Below are 20,143 nucleotides of genomic sequence, written 5' to 3'. Positions count from 1 at the left end.
GGTGAACAGACCGAGTCAAACAGAGGTTAAGTGACTCATGCAGGGTCACATTGCTAGTGAGATCTGAGGCCAGATTTGAGCTAGCCTCTTCCCGACTCTGGGCCCAGAGATCTATCCACTGAGATGCATAGCTGCCTCTGAACAATAGGAATCATAGTATAATAGAATGAGACCTGGGATCTGAGTCAGAGCCTGGCCCTGCCATTTACTAGCTGTGTGACCTTGGGTAAGTCCTACAACCTTGGGACCACAGTTTCTTCTTCTGTAAAATAAGGGAATTGGATTACAGGGACTCTGAAATCCCTTCCAGTTCTTAATCTATGTAAGAGCCAAGATTCGAACCCAGTTCTACTCCCTCCAGGTCCCGTGCTCTCTCCTGGACAGTATGCTGACCATGGATGATGGCGATTATTTTGAGACTCCACATTGTGCTGCCCGGGTGCCATTGAAAGCTGACCATGACCTGCTCATAGACAGGACACTGAGAACTGATGCCATCATGCAAATGCCCGTTGTTTTAAGCCTGGATTCTGTTTTCCTTTCAAGTCTGATTAATGTGGCATTGTTCTTGGGAGACTCTTGGCTGGGACCTAGAAGACCTGAGCCCCCTTTCTGTTCTGTGGCTGCCCTGATGTGGGACTTGGGGTTATTCAACAAATTTTGTTCCATTCAGTCAATATCTAGTAAACACCTACTACCTACAAAACGGTTTATTTAGGTGGATTGCAGGAAAGTTAGTCATTTAGATGATTAACAGACAATTTGGTTTTAAAATGTCTATTTCAGTGGCTAATTAGAAACATAATGGGAACTCTGGTAAGAAAAGCCAGATTGATTCCTCTCTCCCTCCCATCCACTCTTTCTATAAATTCTAGCTCCTTGGAGCTACTTTGACATCTGTTTGAGGCCAGGTATGATTCAGGTTGGTCCAATGGCTCATACTTAGGATTATAACAAAATAACACTTATGCACCATCTAATGTTTAACAAAAAGAAGCTTTCTTAAGGTAGCAGTATAAGGGGATGCAGTGATCAGGATTGTCCAGCCACTGCTATTTGCCTCTCATCCTATGACCACCTCATTTACCGAAGGGTCTTCCCACTATAAATTTCTTTCTAAACTTAGGAAAATAGTATCAAAAGATTGACAATTCTCATTATCATTTTATTAGCTCTGAGCCCCTAGTCAGAAACATTGCTTCTGGCAAAACACCTCAGTGTTAGATCGGACTCTATTTCTTGTCTAATTAACCCCTCAGTTGTCTCCACCCACTCTTTTCCCTCAAAGCGCATCCCGAATAACACGTTCATAACGACAAATGAAACATTAAAACAAACAACCAAAGGTAAATGGATGTTCTCTGTGCTCAGAGAAAAATGCTTCAGGCCTTTGTGGAGGAACTTGGGAAAAAAGAGATAAAGGATTACTGGCCTTAGGAAGTCTGTAGTCCAGTGTGGTTTCAACAGTAGGGCTTCTATCCTGACTTTCTCTTCAGAGTCCTGTCCCCTTTCTTTGTGGCTTTTGCCTCTGCCTGCTCTTCTACTCTCAATTCCTTCCTCCCTCTCTCCCTCCTTTCCTTCCTTCCTTCCTTCCGTCACAAAGAGTTGGACATGACTGAAATAACTGAACAAGAACAACAAGGCCTCCAAAATTAAATATAAAATCCTTTGTTAGGCATGTATAACTTTCAGAACCTGCCTCCCCTTTCCTTTCCAGTCTTCTCACACCTTCTGTGCACTCGAAAGTACCCTATGTAGCCTTCAATACAGTAACACTGGCCTCCTAGCTGTTTCTATCTCCTGCCTCCAGATATTTTCACATGCTGTCCCCCATGCCTGGAATTCTCTCTCTGTCTGCCTCTGCCTCCTGGTTTCTTTCAAGTCCCATTTAAATTCCACCTTCTACAGGAAGCCTTTACTACTCCTGCTTAATTCTAATGCTTTCCTTCTGAGATTACTATTAATTTATCCTATTTATATCTTGTTTGTTAATAATTTTTGCATACTGTCTCTCCCATTAGACTGTGAGGTCCTTGAGAGTAGGGCCCAGTTTTTGTTTTTCTTTGTATCTCCAGCGCTTATTACAGTGCCTAACACATAGTAGGTGCTTAATAAAAGTTTATTGACTATTACCTTTAGGATCACAAACAAACCTGTTTGGCCAACCTGGCTCCAACCTCCCTTTCCAGGCATTTGTCATTGTTCTTCAGTCGCTTCGGTTGTGTCCATCTCTGACCTCTTTGGGAGTTTTCTTGACAAAAATACCGGAGTAGTTTGCCATTTCCTCCTCCAGCTCATTTTACACACAAGAAAACCGAGGCAAACAGGGTTAAGTGACTTGCCCAGGGTCACAGAACTAGTAAGTGTCTGAGGCCAGATTTGAACTCAGGAAGATTTATGTTCCTGACTCCGGGCCTGACACCCTATCCATTGCACCGCATGAGAGCTCAAGTCCTAGCTCCTCCAAGTAGCCTTTCCTGGTGTCCCCACCTGCTAGAACCATCACTTCTATGGTTACCTTCTCTCTGTTCCCCAACGCTCGACTGAGCAGGAGAAAGACATTGCCCTGTGATTTAGGAACATCACAACCTCTGTGAGTTTTACTTTCATCATCTCTAAAATGGGAATGATCGTAGCCCTACAGTTCCTCGTAATGTTGTTGCAGGCTCGAATGAGATAACATATAAATTCATGGCAAACCTTAAAGTGCTTTATGCAGGTGAGCTTTTGTTATCATTCTTAGCTCCTTTTTACAGGTAAGGAAACTGAGGCTTAGCAAGAGTAAACTGTTTTCTAATAGTCACATGGTGGCAGAGACCAAACTGAAATCCTCTTCTGCCTCCATGGCTGATGCCTCTTCCACCATAGTATACCAACGGGGCTAGTCCTCCATCTAGGGGCTGACAAGTAACAATGGAGGGCAAACTGCCAATGGATGTACGATCTCAGCCACATTTTTACACCTGGTGTTAGTCATGTCCATCAGAGTTGGACACCAAGAGCAGATAACCATCATCTAGCCTGTTGTCTTATTAACCTCTGGATTTCAAATGTATCCATTATAGAGAAAGTCTGTCTTTGTTCGTCTTGGCAGTCATCCTGGATGTCTGCTTATGACTAACAGACTCTTTGGTTGGAGTTTCAACAATGCAGATTATCCTATTGTGTTTGTGGCTAGTGTCAGCATTGCTATACTGTATTAGGAAAACAAAGTCATCTCCAGCAACAAAATATGACAGTGCCTCGTGTCTGCAGTGCTCCTGGGGGGATGAGGTGTTGTATGTAGCAGCTTTCTCCCTCTCGCCTCACACTTTGTTTTGTGCCATGATAAATGCGTTGATCACTTGTTGCTGTGAAAAGGTGTGTGATGTAGTGGAGAGAAACCTGGGAATCCAAAGGCTTGGGACTATTCTACAAGATAATGTTTGGAAAGCACTAGATAATCATGAATTCTTATGCTCAGCGATTAATCATAGGATCAGGGGTCCAGAGCTAGTTGTTCAATTGTGTCCAACGCTTCACGAACCCATTTGGGGTTTTCTTAGTAACGATACTGTAGTGGTTTGCTTTTTCCTTCTCCAGCTCATTTTGCAGGTGAAGAAACAGTGGCAAACAGGGGTGAAGTGACTTGCCCAGCGTCACACAGCTAATAAGTTTGTGAGGCCGGATTTGAATTTGTTGGCAAATTCAAATAAAATGTAGCATTTACTGACTCCAAGCCTGGTGCTCAATCCACTGCACCACCTAGGTGCCCCTACAGCCCATATAGACAGGGATATGCTGGAGACAGCTCCACCCAGCTCTCGGAGTGACCATTTACACCTGGAAATTGGCAAATACTACAAATCCAGTCTTGATTTTTTGTTTGGTTGATTGCCTCGACTGAAGAGGGTGGCAAGAGAAAATGTTGATGCAGATTCAGTTTAAAAGTGTGTCATGCATATATTTTTGAAGGGAATCTTTTAGCCAAACATTTACCAGCACACCTTAGCACAGGGGTGGGGAACCTGCAGCCTCAAGGACACATGTGGCCCTCTAGGTCCTCAATTGTGGCCCTTTAAATACAAATTTCACATAACAATTCCCCTTAATAAAAAGATTTGTTCTGTAAAACCTAGACTCAGTCAAAGGGCCACACCCAAGGGCCTAGAAGGCCACATGTGGCCTTGAGGCCTAAGGTTCTCCACCCCTGCCCTAGCATGCAGTCCAACCCTTTCAATTTATAGATAAGAAAACTGAGGAGGTTAAATGACCTGCCCAAGGTCGCACAGAGAGGGAGGCAGTTTGGTGCTGCAAGATGTGCAACTAACTAGATGATGTAGGTTTGAACCCTGGCTATAGCTCATTACCTGAGAGACTTTTGGCAAATCACTTATCCTCTGTGGGATCAGGGGTCCCACACAGCCTCACACTTTGAGCACGAGAGACCGGAACAATGCTGGTGCCACAGACAGAAATAGTGATGCTGGCTGGAGCAACAGGCTTGGGGAGAAAGCGCATGAGCTTGAATCTGGACATTTTGAACTTGAAGTGGGACTAAGCTGGAGGTATAGGTCTGGACCTCAGAAGAGAGGTAAGGGCTGGATGAATCAGTGAGTGAGTGAATGAAAGTGTCTTGTAAAAGGAGCCTTGATTTCTTAGCTTCCTGGGCTCCTGAGAGCAGTGGTGGGATCCAAATAAATTAACAACTGGTTCTCCACGGAAATGAGCCGAAGTGCTGCTGCCGTGGCTGATGTGGTGGGTGCAGGCCCCATCCCTGCTAACAACTGGTTCACCGAAGTCAACCTAAAATTAGGTACTAGTTCTACCAAACTGGGGCGAACCAGCTGAATTCCACCACTGCCTGAGAGACTAAAGGACCCACCTGGGATCATACAGCTCGTAGGTGTCAAAGTCAGAGCTTGAACTCAGAATTTCCTGACTCCGAGTGGATCAATCCACTAGGCCATACTGCCTCTCTAGTCAGAAGATACTGAATTTAATCTAGCCTTTTCTCAATGAGTAAGGTCATTATTAGGGAGATTAATTAATGCACTGGCATGCCCTTAGTCTCAATTGAGTTGCCAATGTCTGTTGGCCCCCACCCCACTTAAATGGCCCCAGCTTGCAGATTTTGTGTATAACTGTGGCTGCTTGTCCCCTCCCTTCCTGGAAGGCTGTCAGCTGTCGCTCCTTACTGCTGTTGGGGTTTCTGTCCATAGCAACCCCTCCTCCAATACGAATGCTAAAATACAGTTCTGTATTTTGCTTCCCACTCGAGGGGCATGAACTTGAGTGCACGTGCTCTGAGCCTTTTCATCCCTGTGTTCCTTGGTTTCCAGCTGTGCTCCAGATGGCTGAGCTGGCCAGGTAACAAGAATAATAATGCGCATTTACAAACCACAGAACCTGGAGCTGGAAGAAACCTCTGAGATCAATGTATGGAACTTCCCAGCTGATAAAGCACTTTTCTGCATTGGGCTCACAGCATTCATTCAATGTTGGGCAAACATTTATCAGGCCCTTACAGTGTGCAAAGAATTCTGGGAGGCATGGGGGGAGACATAGTCCCTGATCTCAGTAGCTTCCATTCGGGATCATAGGGGTGATGGTGTGCAACATGTTACCAGATAATTACATATAGGATTCAGACAAAAAATACATGGTGAGGGAATCTTAAACCTTACCCTGGAGGAATCAGAGAAGACCTCATGGAGGTGGTGTCACTTACTAATTAGTAAGTCATGAATTACATAGTCATGAAATCCTACAACTTTAGATATCACTTAACACCACCCCTTCCTTTTACAGACCAAGAAGGTGGGGAGGGAACCACCCAAAGTGAGTAGCAAAGCTAGAGCCTGGGCCTCCCGTCCCCCAGCCTAGAGTTCTGTGTATTATACCAAGCTATCTCTCAAGTCGGTGTCAGTGATGTCAGAACCATGGTGGGATTCCATAAAAGGAATCCAGCCATGGGTATGTTAGAGTCAGCTCTAACAGGCTCTTGAGCTGGTTGTTAAAATTCTCTCGTGTGCATTCTAGTGTTTTTAACACTAGAAATCAGGGCATAATTTATTGTTTTGTTGATTGGTTAGACTTAGGAAAGCAATGAAAAATATGTTAATAATAGAGATTAAATTTGTGTGTCTAGTCTACTTTTTTTGAGAGCTAGTTAACCACTAACCAGCATACCACTGGACCGAGTTACTGTTTTCCACCTGGCAACTCGGAGGGATATAACCCAGGTATGTCTTAGAGTGGAGAGACCATGTTGGCGGGATGCGTGGAATGCTGAACTTGTAGTTCTCAAGAAGGTATGGGACATGGGAAAATTTGGGATACTAATACATTGTTGGTGGAACTGTGAAGTGATCCAACCATTTTGTGACAATCTGGAATTATGCCCAAAGAGTTAAAAAACTACACGCGTCCTTTGACCCAGCCAATACCACCACTAGGTCTGTTTCCCAAGGTGGCTGGGGAAAAGGAAAAGAACCTATATGTTCTAAAATCTTTATAGCAGCTCACTTTGTGGTGGCAAAGAACCGGAAAGTGAGGGGATGCCCATCTGCTGGGGAATGGCTGAACAAGTTGCAGTCTATGGCTGTGATGGAATACTCCTGTGCTGTAAGAAGTGATGTGTTCAATGATCTTAGAAAAAGATTAAAAAACTTGCATGAAATAATGAAGAGTGAAATGAGCGGAGCTAAAAGAATGTTGTATGGTAACGGCGATATTTTTGAAAAGTAACTGTGAATGACTACGCTATTCCGAGTATTGTAAACGCTCAAATCGACTATGAAGGACCCATGAAGGAAGATGCTATCCACCGTAAGAGAAATAATCGTGATAAATAAAAACTAATGGAGAAACAGATAATAAAATAAATAATCATGATAGATAGATGCTGATAAATAGAACTACACAGAGTATGGTTTTCTATATATTTATAAATCTGTGTCCAATGGTGGCCTTCTCTAGCGTGGGGTGGGGAGGGAGGGAAGAGAGAAAGTTTGGAATTCAAAATGTAACAATAAATAAAATTAAATTTAAAAAAATTTAAGTTCAAAATGAATTTTTAAAAAAGATATGGGTTCAAATTTCACCTCAACAGCTTTCTTACTTACCTCCGTGATCCTCAGTTTCCTCATCCTTAAAACATGGGGGGAAATGCCTGTAGTTCCTGCGTCAAGGGGTTGTTGTGAGCAACCAATGAGGCCATGTATGGGAAGAATCACTGTATAAATGTTAGCTTTTATTATCCTCATCAGGAAATGTCTCGCAGGCAGGGTAGCTCCCCCCTACCAGGAGATGTCTTCTCCATTAATCATGGGATGATAACAACTCGAGCTTCCCATTGAGAGAAGAGACTCTAGGTCTAGGGCGGGGATAGATGGATGTGGACATCTTGCCCAGTGGAATTCTGGGTCTATAGGATTCAGTTCAGTTCAATCCCAGTAGAATATAAGCTCTTTGGGGTCAAGGACAGGTTTTCTTTTTGTCTGTGTGTCTCCAACACCGAGCCTTGGACATAGTAAATACTTAGTAAGTGCTTATTGGATGGCGTTGGAGTTCAACAACAATTAAGTATGAATTGTGTCCACAGCACTGTATTAGGCCCTCGGGGCAGATATAAAATTTAGAGCGCATGGCCCTTGCCTTTGTGATAATAGCTCCCACTTAGATTGCTTTTTAGGGCTTTTCTCAAGTGAATCCTGTGAGGTAGGTGGTACAAGAATCATTGTCCTCACTGGATCGTTGAGGTGAGAAAGCAGCTGGGTGGTACAGCAGACAGAGCAGGGAGCCCGGAGTCAGGAAGATCTGAGCTCAAATCTGGCCTCAGACACTCACTAGCTGTGTGACCCTGGGCAAGTCACTTAATCTCTATTTGCCTCAGTTTCTCATCTGCAAACTGGGGACACACTGGAGAAAGAAATGTCAAACAACTCGGCTATCTTTGCCGAGAAAACTCCATGGACAAAATGTTCATGGGGTCATGAAGAGTCAGACGTGACTGGATGACAATAACAGAGGTTAAGTCAATCATTGGTGGCCTTGTGGCTGTTAAGTGGAAGAAATGGGACTTGAACCCAAGTCTTCTGACCTGAGATCCGGTAGTCTTTCCATGACCCTGCATTGCTTCTCATTGGATTTGTGGCCTACTTGGGAGGCATGCAAAACACACGCAGCATACCTCTGCTGTAGGAGCAGGAAGGGACCTTAGAGACGATCTTGTCCAATTTCTGTTGATGGTGCCACCATTTTCGCAGTCTCGTGGGCTCACAATTTGGAGTCATCCTTTATTCTTGCTTCTCCCTCACCCTCCGTAGCCGATCAGTTGCCAAGTCTTGACATCTCGACAACATCTCTGGCAAACATCACCTTCTCTTTACTCACAGGGCCAGCAATCATCCTTCAGGACCTGAGAAAGTATAGGAGGGCAGTGCAAAGAAAGTGTTGTGTGAGATCCAAGGGAGACAGCCTGGGCAAAGGAGTGGAGGTGGGAAAATGTAATGAATTCTGAGAAGCAGTATGGTGCTGTGGATTCTGGATTTGAGTTCTGGCTCTATTACTTCCTGCCTGTGTGTGACCTTTCCCCAGTCTGGACTTCAGATTTCTCCTCTAAAAAATAAGGAAGTTGTACTAGGTTGGCCACTGAGGTCTCTTACATTAGTGCTATGCTCCTATAATCTGGTTCTATGGGGCTAGAATGGAAGCTCTTCCAATGAAAAGGAAGCTTAGGGAAGATCACGGACTGTTTCTTTTTGTCTTTGTATCTCCAGTACCTGGCACACACTGGAGGTGGGTTTGGGGGTTTTTGGGTGTGTGTAAGGGATATGGATGAGACCAAGACCAACCCAATGAGAAAATTCCCTATACCAACGCAAACCGTGAGGATCAGTTCTGTCTCTGAAATCGATCCCCATTTTACAGATGAGGGAATTGAGGTTAAATTGTTTGCCCGGGGTCACACAGCTCATAAGTGTCTGAGTCTGGATTTGAACTCAGGTCTTCCTCTCTCCAGATCCAGTGCTCTGTCCACTGCATCACCTAGGTGCCTGTTAACCTCATAAAATCTCTTCCTTCAAGAAGCAGCTCAGGCGGTGTCTTCTTATCCCCACCCTCCCACCCCAAACTGCCAGTGTTCTCCCTCCCTAAGCACCTTCTATTTACTATGAATTAATTTAGACACATAAGCAACGACTGTATCATTTTTGTCTTTATATCCTCATGTCTAGCTCAGTGCCTGACACATAGTAGGTGCCCAATAAATGTTTGCTGATTGATAACGACAGCAAGAGTTTCCAATTAAGGGAAGAGCCATCTGCCCCAGGATGGGAGAGAGAGCCCTATGCCAGGAGACAGATACTCAAGGGCTAGCCCACCTTTGGAGTTCTTACATTCTATGGAGGTTCCATTTCCTTCAGTTCATTTTACCAAACAGTACTGTTCCAAGTGACGTAGTGAAGAAACCTTTGGGCAGATTGGTGAGAGATCTGGGTTCTTAACTCAGCCACTAACTTAAGTGTGGCCTTAGGTTGTTTCTCTATCTATTAACTTCAACTCAGCAAACATTTATTAAGCATCCACCATGGACCAGGCACCAGGCACAAAGACAAGAACAAAAGGGTCCTGCCCTCATGCAGCTTCTATACCATCAAGGGAAACATCACGTACAATAAATACAGAGTATATACATATACATATATACATATATAGAAATCTCATTTTCTTTTTTCTTTTTCTTTTTTAATTTTAAACTTAAATACAAAATGAGAAAAGAAAAAAAAAAGATTATGCAGCAGAACATAAGAGAGGATTCAATACAAAACAATAAGGTTCCATTTCAAGAAAGCCTATACAAATAACCTACACATTATTTTCAAAGCTGCCCAGCTTTCTTTGCTTCCTTGTAGGTTTTCTTTTGCTCTCTGCTGTGCATGGTTTACTTTATTTTTTTCTCCTTCTTCCCCCCCACGCCCAAAGAAGGGCACAACTAAGCCCGAATACAGAAAGAAAGATAGATGCACATACAAATATATAGATATCTATAAACACACACACATATATACATTCACACGCACACATGTGTATATGTGTGTATATACATATATGTATGTGTATATATACATGCATGTATGTGTGTGTAAGTGTATATATACCTACATGTATGTATATACCAAACTATGCTTATTTCTACTTGTCATTTGTTTCTCTGTAGGTAGATAGCATCTTTCTCCATAAATCCAAGTCATTCCATGCTTTTCTAAACCAACCAGCTTGTCATTTTCTGCACCATAGCAATATTCCAGCCCAGTCACATCCTGTCTGAGAGATTGTCTTTTCTGTGTATCTTTTTGTATTTAAGCTCAAATTGAATTTTAAAAAAAGAGTCCATTGTATTAATTCAGGTGAGAATTAGTGACAGTCTGAACTAAAGTGGTGGCCCTATGAGTAGAGAGAAGGGGATATTTGCCAGAGATGATGTGAAGACTTTAAGACTTGGCAACTGATTGGCTATGTTGGGTGAGGGAAAACCAAGAGTAAAGGGTGGCTCCAAGATTGTGAACCTACAAGACTGGAAAAATGGTGGTACCATCAACAAAAATTGGATAAGATGGGTCACCAAGGTCCCTTCTTGCTCTAAACGTTCTATAAATCCTGGATCACCCAAAAGCCGGAATTCTCCTCTCATTCATCTGACTTCTGCCACAGATTAAGACCTCAGGGCTACTGTGAGCACATATGGGCAACTGGCTGTTGGGGAGGTGTTTGTTGAAACGCGAGAGGCAGAAAAAAGCCCAAGTTGGATGCCAACTCATTTGAACACTCCTGTCCACTCCCTGGCACTCATCTCCATTAGGCCCAGGCTCTTCTTGCCCTCTTTGCCCCCACTTCTGTTCCACAGTCTCTTTCTCCCGCTACCTCACTGGGGGGCCATCCCTGAATCCTGGTATACTATGTGACTACCCGGACTAGCCTGTAACATACTTAAATTTGACATTAAGCAAACAAACCCCACCCCCCATCCCCATCAATAAAGCCCAAACACTTATTGGGCAACAAAATAGAAATAATATTTACCAAAGAAACAAATGAATTTCACACTCAGATAAAAAAAGTTCTTTTCAGTTAATTAAATATTAAAATCAGAGAATATAAAAATGGAAAGGGACCTTAAAGTTCTTAAAAACCAATCCTGTTTTATAGATGAGGAAACAGAGGCCCAGAGATCTAAAAGCGACTGGCCTAACATTATATAGCAAGGTATTGACAGAGCTAGGATTCCAACCCAGGTCTGCTCTTCAATTCCTGTGTAACCTTAAGCAAAGTTAATGCTTTAGTTAAAAAAAGAACGTATCAGTGAACCAGTGTCGGTGACACTGGTGAATCTCGGGCTCGGTTGCAGTCTCTAGAGGGTCCGCTTTCTCCAGGGCCTGGCAATTTTTTTTTCTCCAGAGAATGGGCCAGATCCTTGTTCCTCTCCCTCTTAATCTCTGATATCTTCCTCTTTTCCTACAGGATGTTGCCACAATGCAGTTCTGTGCCAACAAGTTGGACAAGAAAGATTTCTTTGGTAAATCGGACCCCTTCCTGGTGTTCTACAGGAGCAACGAGGATGGAACGTGAGTTTCTTCCCAGCTTTCTTACCCATTTATACCCCCCTCCTTTGCCCCTGGAGTGGGCCTGGTGCTGGTGACATCACAAACCCGGGACATGCCTATTCCTGAGGCCCCTGCCTGGTGCTCCCTCTCAATAAGTGGGCAGGAGGGTTTTGTTTGAAGGTAGTAGAGACCTTGTTGTTGAGTCATTTTCGGTTGTGTCCAACCCTTCATGACCCCATCTGGGGCTGTCTTGGCAAAGATCCTGGAGTGGTTTGCCATGTCCTTCTCCAGCTCATTTTACAGATGAGGAAACTGAGGCAAACAGGGTGAAATGACTTACCCAGGGTCACGCAGCTAGTAAGTGTCTGAGGTTGGTTTGAACTCAGGAAGAGGAGTCTTTCTGAGTCCAGGCCCTGCTCTCTATCCACTGCACTACAAGATGGATTAAACCGGGGGAGAGAAAATAAAAGCTGGGCCTGGAGTCCTGTCTCAGATACTTAGTACGCAGGAGACCTTGGGTAAGTCACTTAACCTCTCCCAGCCTCAGTTTCCCCATCTGTAAAATGGGGTGATACCTCCAGAGGGTTGTTGGTGAGGATCAAATAAGTTGGTCTTTCAAACCTTAAAATGAAATATAAATTCCAGCTATTGTTATTATTAAAAGGGGGCCCATGTCTAATGTCCTTCTCAACTGAAAATTCTATGATTCTGTATAAAGGGAGCCTAGGTATGTTTCACTTTAAAAGATAAAAAAGCCAATTTTAAAATCTGAACTTCCAAAAACAGTGAAACTAGTGGGTGATTATTTGCATTACAAAGGGATTCTTTGGTTCACCAAAGGAATTCACTGTAGGATTCCTTTAAATAATTCTTGTTGGCTTGAATTTGGAGAGAAAAAAATACCAAAGTGGTTTTAAAATATTGTTCCATATGCAAAAATTCTGTTTGCACCCACAATGAAAATGATGTAAAAGCCAGGTAGAACCGTGTTTAGGCGTAGGTCTGCTGGGTTCTGGGGAGGCGGTACGTCAATGCCCAGAAGGCCAGGCCAGCCTAGTGGGACATACTGCCTAGCCAAGTGTGGAGAACCACTGTGGGATCTTAGGCATAGGAGTGACAGGATGAAAACAGCATTTGAGGAAGATTATTCTGACAGTGTGTGTAGGATGGATCAGAGCGGGGAGGGACTCGTGACAGGGAGAGAGCAGGTAGGAGGCTGTTGCAGTAATCCAGGCGTGATGTGTTGAAGGCCTGGATAAGGGTGGTAGAGAGTGGTGGGAAGGGAGGGAGGGAGGGAGGGAGAGTAAGAGACAGAGAGACAGAGACAGAGAGAGACAGAGAGAGAGAGACACACAGAGAGAGAGAGAGACAGAGACAGAGACAGAGACAGAGAGAGATAGAGACAGAGAGAGACAGAGACAGAGATAGACAGACACAGAGACAAACAGAGACAGAGAGAGAGCAGGAGAGGGGGGTGGAGAGAGGAAGAGAAGAGACAGAGTGACAGAGAGACAGACAGAGAGACAGACAGACACAGAGACAAACAGAGACAGACAGTCAGAGCAGAGAGAAACAGGAGAGACAGAGACAGAGAGAAAGAGAGAGTGGGGGGGAGAGGAAGAGAGAGGAGAATGAGAGAGAGGAAAGAAAAGAGAGAGAGGAGAGAAAGAGAGGAGGAAGAGAGAAAGGCAAGAAAAGAGAGAGGAAGCAGAGAGAGGAGAGAAGTGAAAAAGAGAGAGCAGGAGAGAGGGGGGGAGAGAGGAGAAGGAGAGGAGAGAAAAGAGAGAGGAAGCAGAGAGAGGAGGGGTGAGGGGGAGGGAGCAAGCCACTCAGGAAGGACTTGGTGATGGAATGAATGGAGAAGCTAAAGGAGGGAGGGCAGTTAAAGAGGCTTTCCAAGTGTTTGTGGTGGAGGGACCTAACATGTAGTGTTGTTGATAGTAATGGAAAATTTGTGGCTGAAGAGAGCAATTTACTTTACAAATTTTTATTAAGACCTTTTTTTTTACATCACCTTCATGTTGGGATGTATCCCATCTTCCTCCCCAACCTACTCACCAAATCATTCTTTATGACAAAATAAATAAAATAAAAACAAAGGGGGGAGAAGCAGTTCTGTTAAACTAACCAAGCCATCTCCTGTGTCTGACAGTATATGCAGTGCTCCACACCCATGGTCCCCCACTTCTTCAAAGAACGGAGGGAGGAATGCTTTTTCATTGCTCCTCTGGGCAGAACTCGGGATTTAGAACTTGCAGCGTTCTATTTCTTTTGTTGCTGTTCTTTCCATTTGCATGGCTGTAGTCATCGTGCATGCTGTTTTCCTAGTTGCCCTTCTTTTTCTTTTGCATCAGTTCGTATGCCTTCCTGGGCTTTTCTGAATTCTTCATCAGATTATCCATCAATTCCAGGCTATTCATGTTTGTTTAACCATTCCTGAACAGTTTGTTTGCACCCAAAGTTCAAAGCAGTCAAAGTTTAGGAGATCCCAGCAAAGGTAATTATGCAGGCTGCTGGAAATCACAAAATCACGGTAGTCCGGAGCTGGAGAGAACCTTCAAGAGATTTAGGCCGGAGGAGAACATTGAGGACTAAAGATGTAAGGTGGTAGCTGTCCCTCTACAGGTGGCAGGTGGAACTACAAGAGCCAAAGAGCTCATGGTAGAGGGAGAGAAGGTAGAAAGAGGACAGAAAGCCTCGGGCTTGTGATGACCCATAGTTATCAGATGGGGGCAGAGCAGAGGATAAAGGAGAAGGAGAGACGAGCAGCTAGGGAGACAGAATGGAAAGACAGAACAAATCTTTGGGCCAGAGAGATTTTTCAGAAGGAACAAATGATTTTATAGCATTGAAGACTATTGTGATAGATAAGAACTGAGGAGATACATGAAGCTTCCATCAGGCAGAGAGGCAGGGGCAAATGACCAGAGAATCAGGAAGGCTTGGGTTCGAATTCTGCCTCTGAAGCATACTGGCTGTGTGGCCCTGGGCAAGTCAACCTCTCCTTGCTCTTGAGAAGTTTCTAAAGCTATGAGTTGCAGAACGGGTGAGATCAGCAGTGGGGGAAGGATTTTTCCCTATACCAATGAAATCACAAATATAGCCTAAAAAAATATCATAGATTGAGAGTTGGAAAGAACCTCAGAGATCACTGAGTGGTTCCCACTGTTTTTATTCTGAGAATCCCGTTCAAAAGCTATAAAATGTGTTGTGAACTCCCAGCATAATTTAATATGCCGGTCATAATATTCTTTACATTTATTTACTGCTTAAGGGGCTATTAATTTTTTTTTAGCACAGAACAGGTATCAGAGAGCCACATATGGGAACTACTCATCTAGTCTGCCCCATATACAAAGGGGATCTTCATTAGAACATATCTGATAAGAGCTTATTTGTCTAGCCTCTTCTTAAAGACCTCCAATGAGACAGTTTGTATAGGATCTAGAGTGGGAAGGAGCCCGAGAGGCCATTTAGGCACAATGGATAAAATACCTGGCCTAGAACCAGGAAGACTTCCTCTTCCTGAGTTCAAATCTAGCCTCAGGCACTTAGTAGCTGTGTGACCCTGGGCAAGTCACTTGATCTTGTTTGCCTCAGCTTTCTCATCTATACGATGATCTGGAGAAGGAAATGGCAAATCACTCCAGTATTTTTGCCAAGAAAACCCCAAATAGGGTCACAAAGAGTCAAACACAACTGACAGGGCTCAACAACAAAAACGTCTACCCATGTCTTTCTAACCGTCTCGGCAGCTGTGTGGTATCATAGATAGAGCATGTTTATGAATTTAGGAAGACCTGAGCTTGAATCCATCTTCAGATGCTGGCTGGGTGATCCTGGGATAAGTCACTTGACCTCTGTCTGCACAAGTTTCTTCAGTTTTAAAATGTAGATAATAATAGCACCTACTTCCCAGGGTTGATGTTCATAAAGTGCTTAGCACAGTGCCTGGCACATACTATGCATTTAATAAACATTTGTACCCTTTGCCTGAGGGGAGGGGGCAGCTAGGTGAGGCAGTGGATAGAGTGCTGGGTCTGAAGTCACTTACTAGCTATGTGACCCTGAGCAAGTCACTTGATCTTGTTTGCCTCAGCTTCCTCATCTATACAATGATCTGGAGAAGGAAATGGCAAACCCTCTAGAATCTTTGCCAAGAAAATCCCAAATGGGGTCCCAAAGAGTCAGACATGACTGAAATGACTCAGCAACAATATCATTTCCCTCTCATTCTACAGATAAATAAACTGGGAACAAGAGAGTTTAAGCAGCTTGCCCCAGTCACGTGAGCTGTGACAGAAATGGGATTTGAACTCAGGTCCTGTAGATTCCAAATCCAGGTCTTTCTCCACTAAACCGCAGTGGTTTTCAAATAAAGATGACATGGTCCAGAAGCTTGACCCTAACGAGCATGAGAGAAGTAGAATGATTATAGGAAGATGCTTGGGGAAATGCTTCTTAAGTCAGGAGAAACCTGGGCATAGTTACCAATGATAATAATGGTGATGAAGATGATTTTGATGGTGATGATAACCATTAGCATTTTCTAGTTTTAAAATTGCTTTGTATGTATTATTTCATTTTAGCCTCATAAACCCTTTGAGGTAGGTAGTATGATTATTATTGTCCTATTTTTAAAAACACAAGGGGGAAAAGAGAGAGACAGACAGACAGACAGATAGAGACAGAGACAGAGAGACAGAGACAGAGAGGGAGAGAGAGACAGAGAGAGAGACAGAGACAGAAACAGAGACAGAGAGACAGAGAGAGAGACAGAGAGAGAGACTCTGAACTCTGATTTGCCCAAGGTCAAATAACTAGTTAAATGGCAAAGCCAGGATTTGAACCCACATCTTCTGGCTCAGAATCTTCCAATCAGAAGGTCCCCTGGGGCCATCTACATCTAGTCTCCCTGAACAACAAAATATGTATGTATGTATGTATGTATGTATGTATATTCCCTTCAGCTACCTAATACTGAGGTCTCATGAATTATACACATCATCTTTCCATGTAGGAATGTAAACATAACAGTTCAACTTTAGTAAGTCCACATTACTCATTAGGCACAGGGTGAGTTGAATATGGAGGGATGATATCTAAAAAAATACAATCAAATTAAGGGATGAGAGAGGAAAAAGTGAGAGAGGGAGAAAGGGAGAGATAGAATGGGGTAAATTATCTCACATAAAAGTGGCAAGAAAAAGCAGTTTTGTAGGAAGGGAAGGGGGGCAAGTGAGGGAGAATGAGTGAATCTTGCTCTCATTGGATTTGACCTGAGGAGGTAATAATATACACACTCAATTGGGTATCGTACCCCACAGGAAAGAAGAAGGAAGGAGATAAAAAAAGGGGGACATTAGAAGAGAGGGCAGGTAGAGGAAGGAGGTAATCAAAAGCAAACACTTTCGAAAAGGGGCAGGGTCAAGGGAGAATATTGAATCAAGGGGGGTAGGATAGGAAGGAGCAAAATATAGTTAGTCTTTCACAACAAGAATATTGTGGAAGAGTTTTGAATAATGATACACATGTGGCCTATGTTGAATTGCTTGCCTTCTTAGGGAGGGTGGGTGGGGAGGGAAGAGGGGAGAGAATGTGGAACTCAAAGTTTTAAAAACAGATGTTCAAAAACAACAAAAAAAAGTTTTTTCATGCAACTAGGAAATAAGATATACAAGCAATGGGGCACAGAAATCTATCTTGCCCTACAAGAAAGTAAGGAAAAAGGGGATGGGGGAGAGTGGGGTGACAGATGGGAGGGCTGACTGGGGAACGGGGCAATCAGAATAAAAGCTGTCTTGGAGTGGGAGGGAGGGTGGAAATGGGGAGAAAATATGTAATTCAAACTCTTGTGGAAATCAATGCTGAAAACTAAAAATATTAAATAAAAATGGAAAAAAGATAAAAATTATGTAAGTACAATAAAAACCATATAAATAAAGTACAAATGTATAAATAAATAAAAAATAAATAATTAATACATCCTGATAAAAAAAGAAAATGTTTCTTCGTATCGAGTCTAAATTAGCCTCACAGCAACTTGTACCCATTGTGTCTAGCTCTTCCCTTGGGGGAATAATAATAACTGACTTACAGACCACTTTTAAGATTTACAGAGCTGTTTTACATAACGGTTGTTCAGTCATATGCAACTCTGCGTGACCCCATTTGGGGCTTTCTTGGCAAAGATACTGGAGTGGTTTGCCATTTCCTTCTCCAGCTCATTTTACAGATGAGGAAACTGAGGCAAGTGGTTAAATCACTTGCCCAGGACCACACAGCTAGCAAGTGTCTGATGCCATTTTTGAACTCAGATCTTCCGGATTCCAGGCTTGGCATTCTATCCACTGCACCACCCAGCTGCCCTTCTTTTAGGGACATTATCTCATTTAATTTTCGCCACTACGGGTATTGTACAGATGAAGAAACAGAGGCTGAGAGAGATACAGTGGTTTGACCAGAGTCATTCAACTAGTAAATGACAGGGGCAGAATTTGAACCCAGGCCTTCCTGACTCTGCCTGGCACTCTGTGTGCTATAACATTCGGCCAGTCAGTGAAAGTCTCCTGGGCCAATGCCTTTCCCACTAGAGCGTGCTGTCTTTGGGATGGGAAGGAAGGAAATTCTTTTGGGAATCAAGTGAGATGGATGGAAAGACAGGGAGGATGGAGAGAAAGGTCTGTAAGGTGTGTACCATCATCTTCTAAGCTAGGACCGACCCTAGGACCACAGATCAGAGTCCATTTAGTCCAACCCCCTCATTTTACAGACGAGGAAACTGACGCTAGATAACTTGCCCAAGGTTGCCAAGAGTCAGAGGCAGAATTTGAACCCAAGTTCTTTGACCACACAGGGATATTGGTCTTCTGGTGAGATAATGTCTTCCTGTTCCACAAGAGCACAGTCTTCCTTATGCTCCTTGCCTCTGGCAAGCCCTTCATTCTTCTTATTATCACCATGTAGTTACAAAAAGGCGGGGGGAGTGCTGGGCCCGGCATCAAGAAGACCTGAGTTCAAATACGACCTCAATTACCAGCTGCGTGACCCTGGGCAAGTCACTTCACCCTGTTTGCCTCAGTTTCCTTGTCTGTAAAAAAAAAGCTGGAAAAAGAGATGGCAAACCACTCCAGTGTCTTTGCCAGGAAAACCTCAAATAGGATCATGAAGAATCCAACATGACTGAAAATGACTCCACAACAGCTTTAAAAAGGAGCACTGTATTTGGAGTCAGAAGACCTGGATTCAAATCCTGATTATAGTTAACTACCTGCATGACCACAGACAAACCAGTTTTTTCCTCAGGGCCTCAGTTTCCATCTGTAACAAGTGTGTGTGTGTGTGTGTGTGTGTGTGTGTGTGTATTACATGGTGTCCAAGTTCTCTTTCACCTCCAAATCCTATGATTTCCCTTACCCTGGACCTCCTCTAATAGAACCGGGAATTTCCATTTTCAGTCTTGACACTGACCCTGGGGGTCAGCTTCCCCTCCACCCCTCCCTTTCAGCTGCACACTTAAGTGGGTGGGTGATAGACACAGAGAAAAGTAATGGTGAGATGTGATGACAGTCATGACATTTTGACTGGGAAATTTCCTAAGAATAAATGGCAGTCTGTGTGGGCCCGGGCAGATCACATGGAAATACACGTGTGACCTTTCCAACTGTGACATACACAGGGATGTGGCCTCCATTGGCTCAGGGAGGAAACAGTCTGCTCCCTCTTTCTCCTCTTGACTCCACACCCCTGCCCCCTTCCCCGATCCTGACTTTATACCCCTGTGCCTTGTTCCTTTTCCTGGTCCACCCATATGGAGGATCACTTTCCACTTCATGGATGGGCTGGAGACAGGGGTGGATGGAGCAGGGCCCTTGGGGATGGCTCTGGGAAGGGTAGAGGGCAGATGGAGGGGGGTGCTGGACTGGGACTACTTGGGGGAGGTAAGTCTTGATGTTCTGGACCTTGTCCTCTCCATTTCATTAGGTTCACCATCTGTCACAAGACCGAAGTCATGAAGAACACTCTGAATCCTGTGTGGCAAACCTTCTCCATCCCTGTGAGGGCCCTCTGCAATGGGGACTACGATCGGTGAGATTAGAAATGCTCCTCTTCTTCCTCCATCCCCCTCCCCACCAGGTGATATGACTTGAAATGGCGAGCCATAGATCTCTCTCCCAAACCCAGATTCTTCCATGTTCTTTCTGACTCTTCCTTTTCTTCTTATTTCTATTACTCAACCAACTCCATTCCATCTTCCCCAATTGTAATCACTCTATCCCTAACCACCCTTCCATATTGATACAGTTGGGTTAAACTACCTCTCCAAGATAGGAGTCATCTGGAAAAGCCAGGGCCCACATTGGAGGCCTGCTATACTCCTCGGACTAACTTAGCTCCAAATAAGGAGCCCCATCCTCTCCTAAACCACAAGGACCCTTCAGAATATGAGCTCCTTGAGGACAGGGTCTAGGTTTTTGCCTTTCTTTGTACCTTCAGTACTTTGCACAGTGCCTGGCACATAGTAAGCACTTTGTAAATGCTTGTTGACTGACTAACCA

The 20,143-nt window shown here is 43.9% G+C and overlaps 1 protein-coding gene across 2 annotated transcripts in view; it reads left to right on the top strand.

Annotated features, from left to right (window-relative positions):
* CPNE5 (copine 5) overlaps positions 1 to 20,143 on the top strand; it is a 211,239-nt gene that overhangs the window by 110,502 nt on the left and 80,594 nt on the right. For both annotated transcript variants that reach the window (XM_036769195.1, XM_036769196.1), the window contains exons 9-10: positions 11,503 to 11,606; positions 19,569 to 19,673. In XM_036769195.1, the coding sequence (XP_036625090.1) occupies positions 11,503 to 11,606; positions 19,569 to 19,673 (209 nt within the window). The remainder of the gene's footprint in view (positions 1 to 11,502; positions 11,607 to 19,568; positions 19,674 to 20,143) is intronic.

Source organism: Trichosurus vulpecula, chromosome 7, assembly GCF_011100635.1.
Source record: "Trichosurus vulpecula isolate mTriVul1 chromosome 7, mTriVul1.pri, whole genome shotgun sequence".
Taxonomy (NCBI): domain Eukaryota; kingdom Metazoa; phylum Chordata; class Mammalia; order Diprotodontia; family Phalangeridae; genus Trichosurus; species Trichosurus vulpecula.
This window is presented reverse-complemented; position numbering and strand designations above follow the sequence as displayed.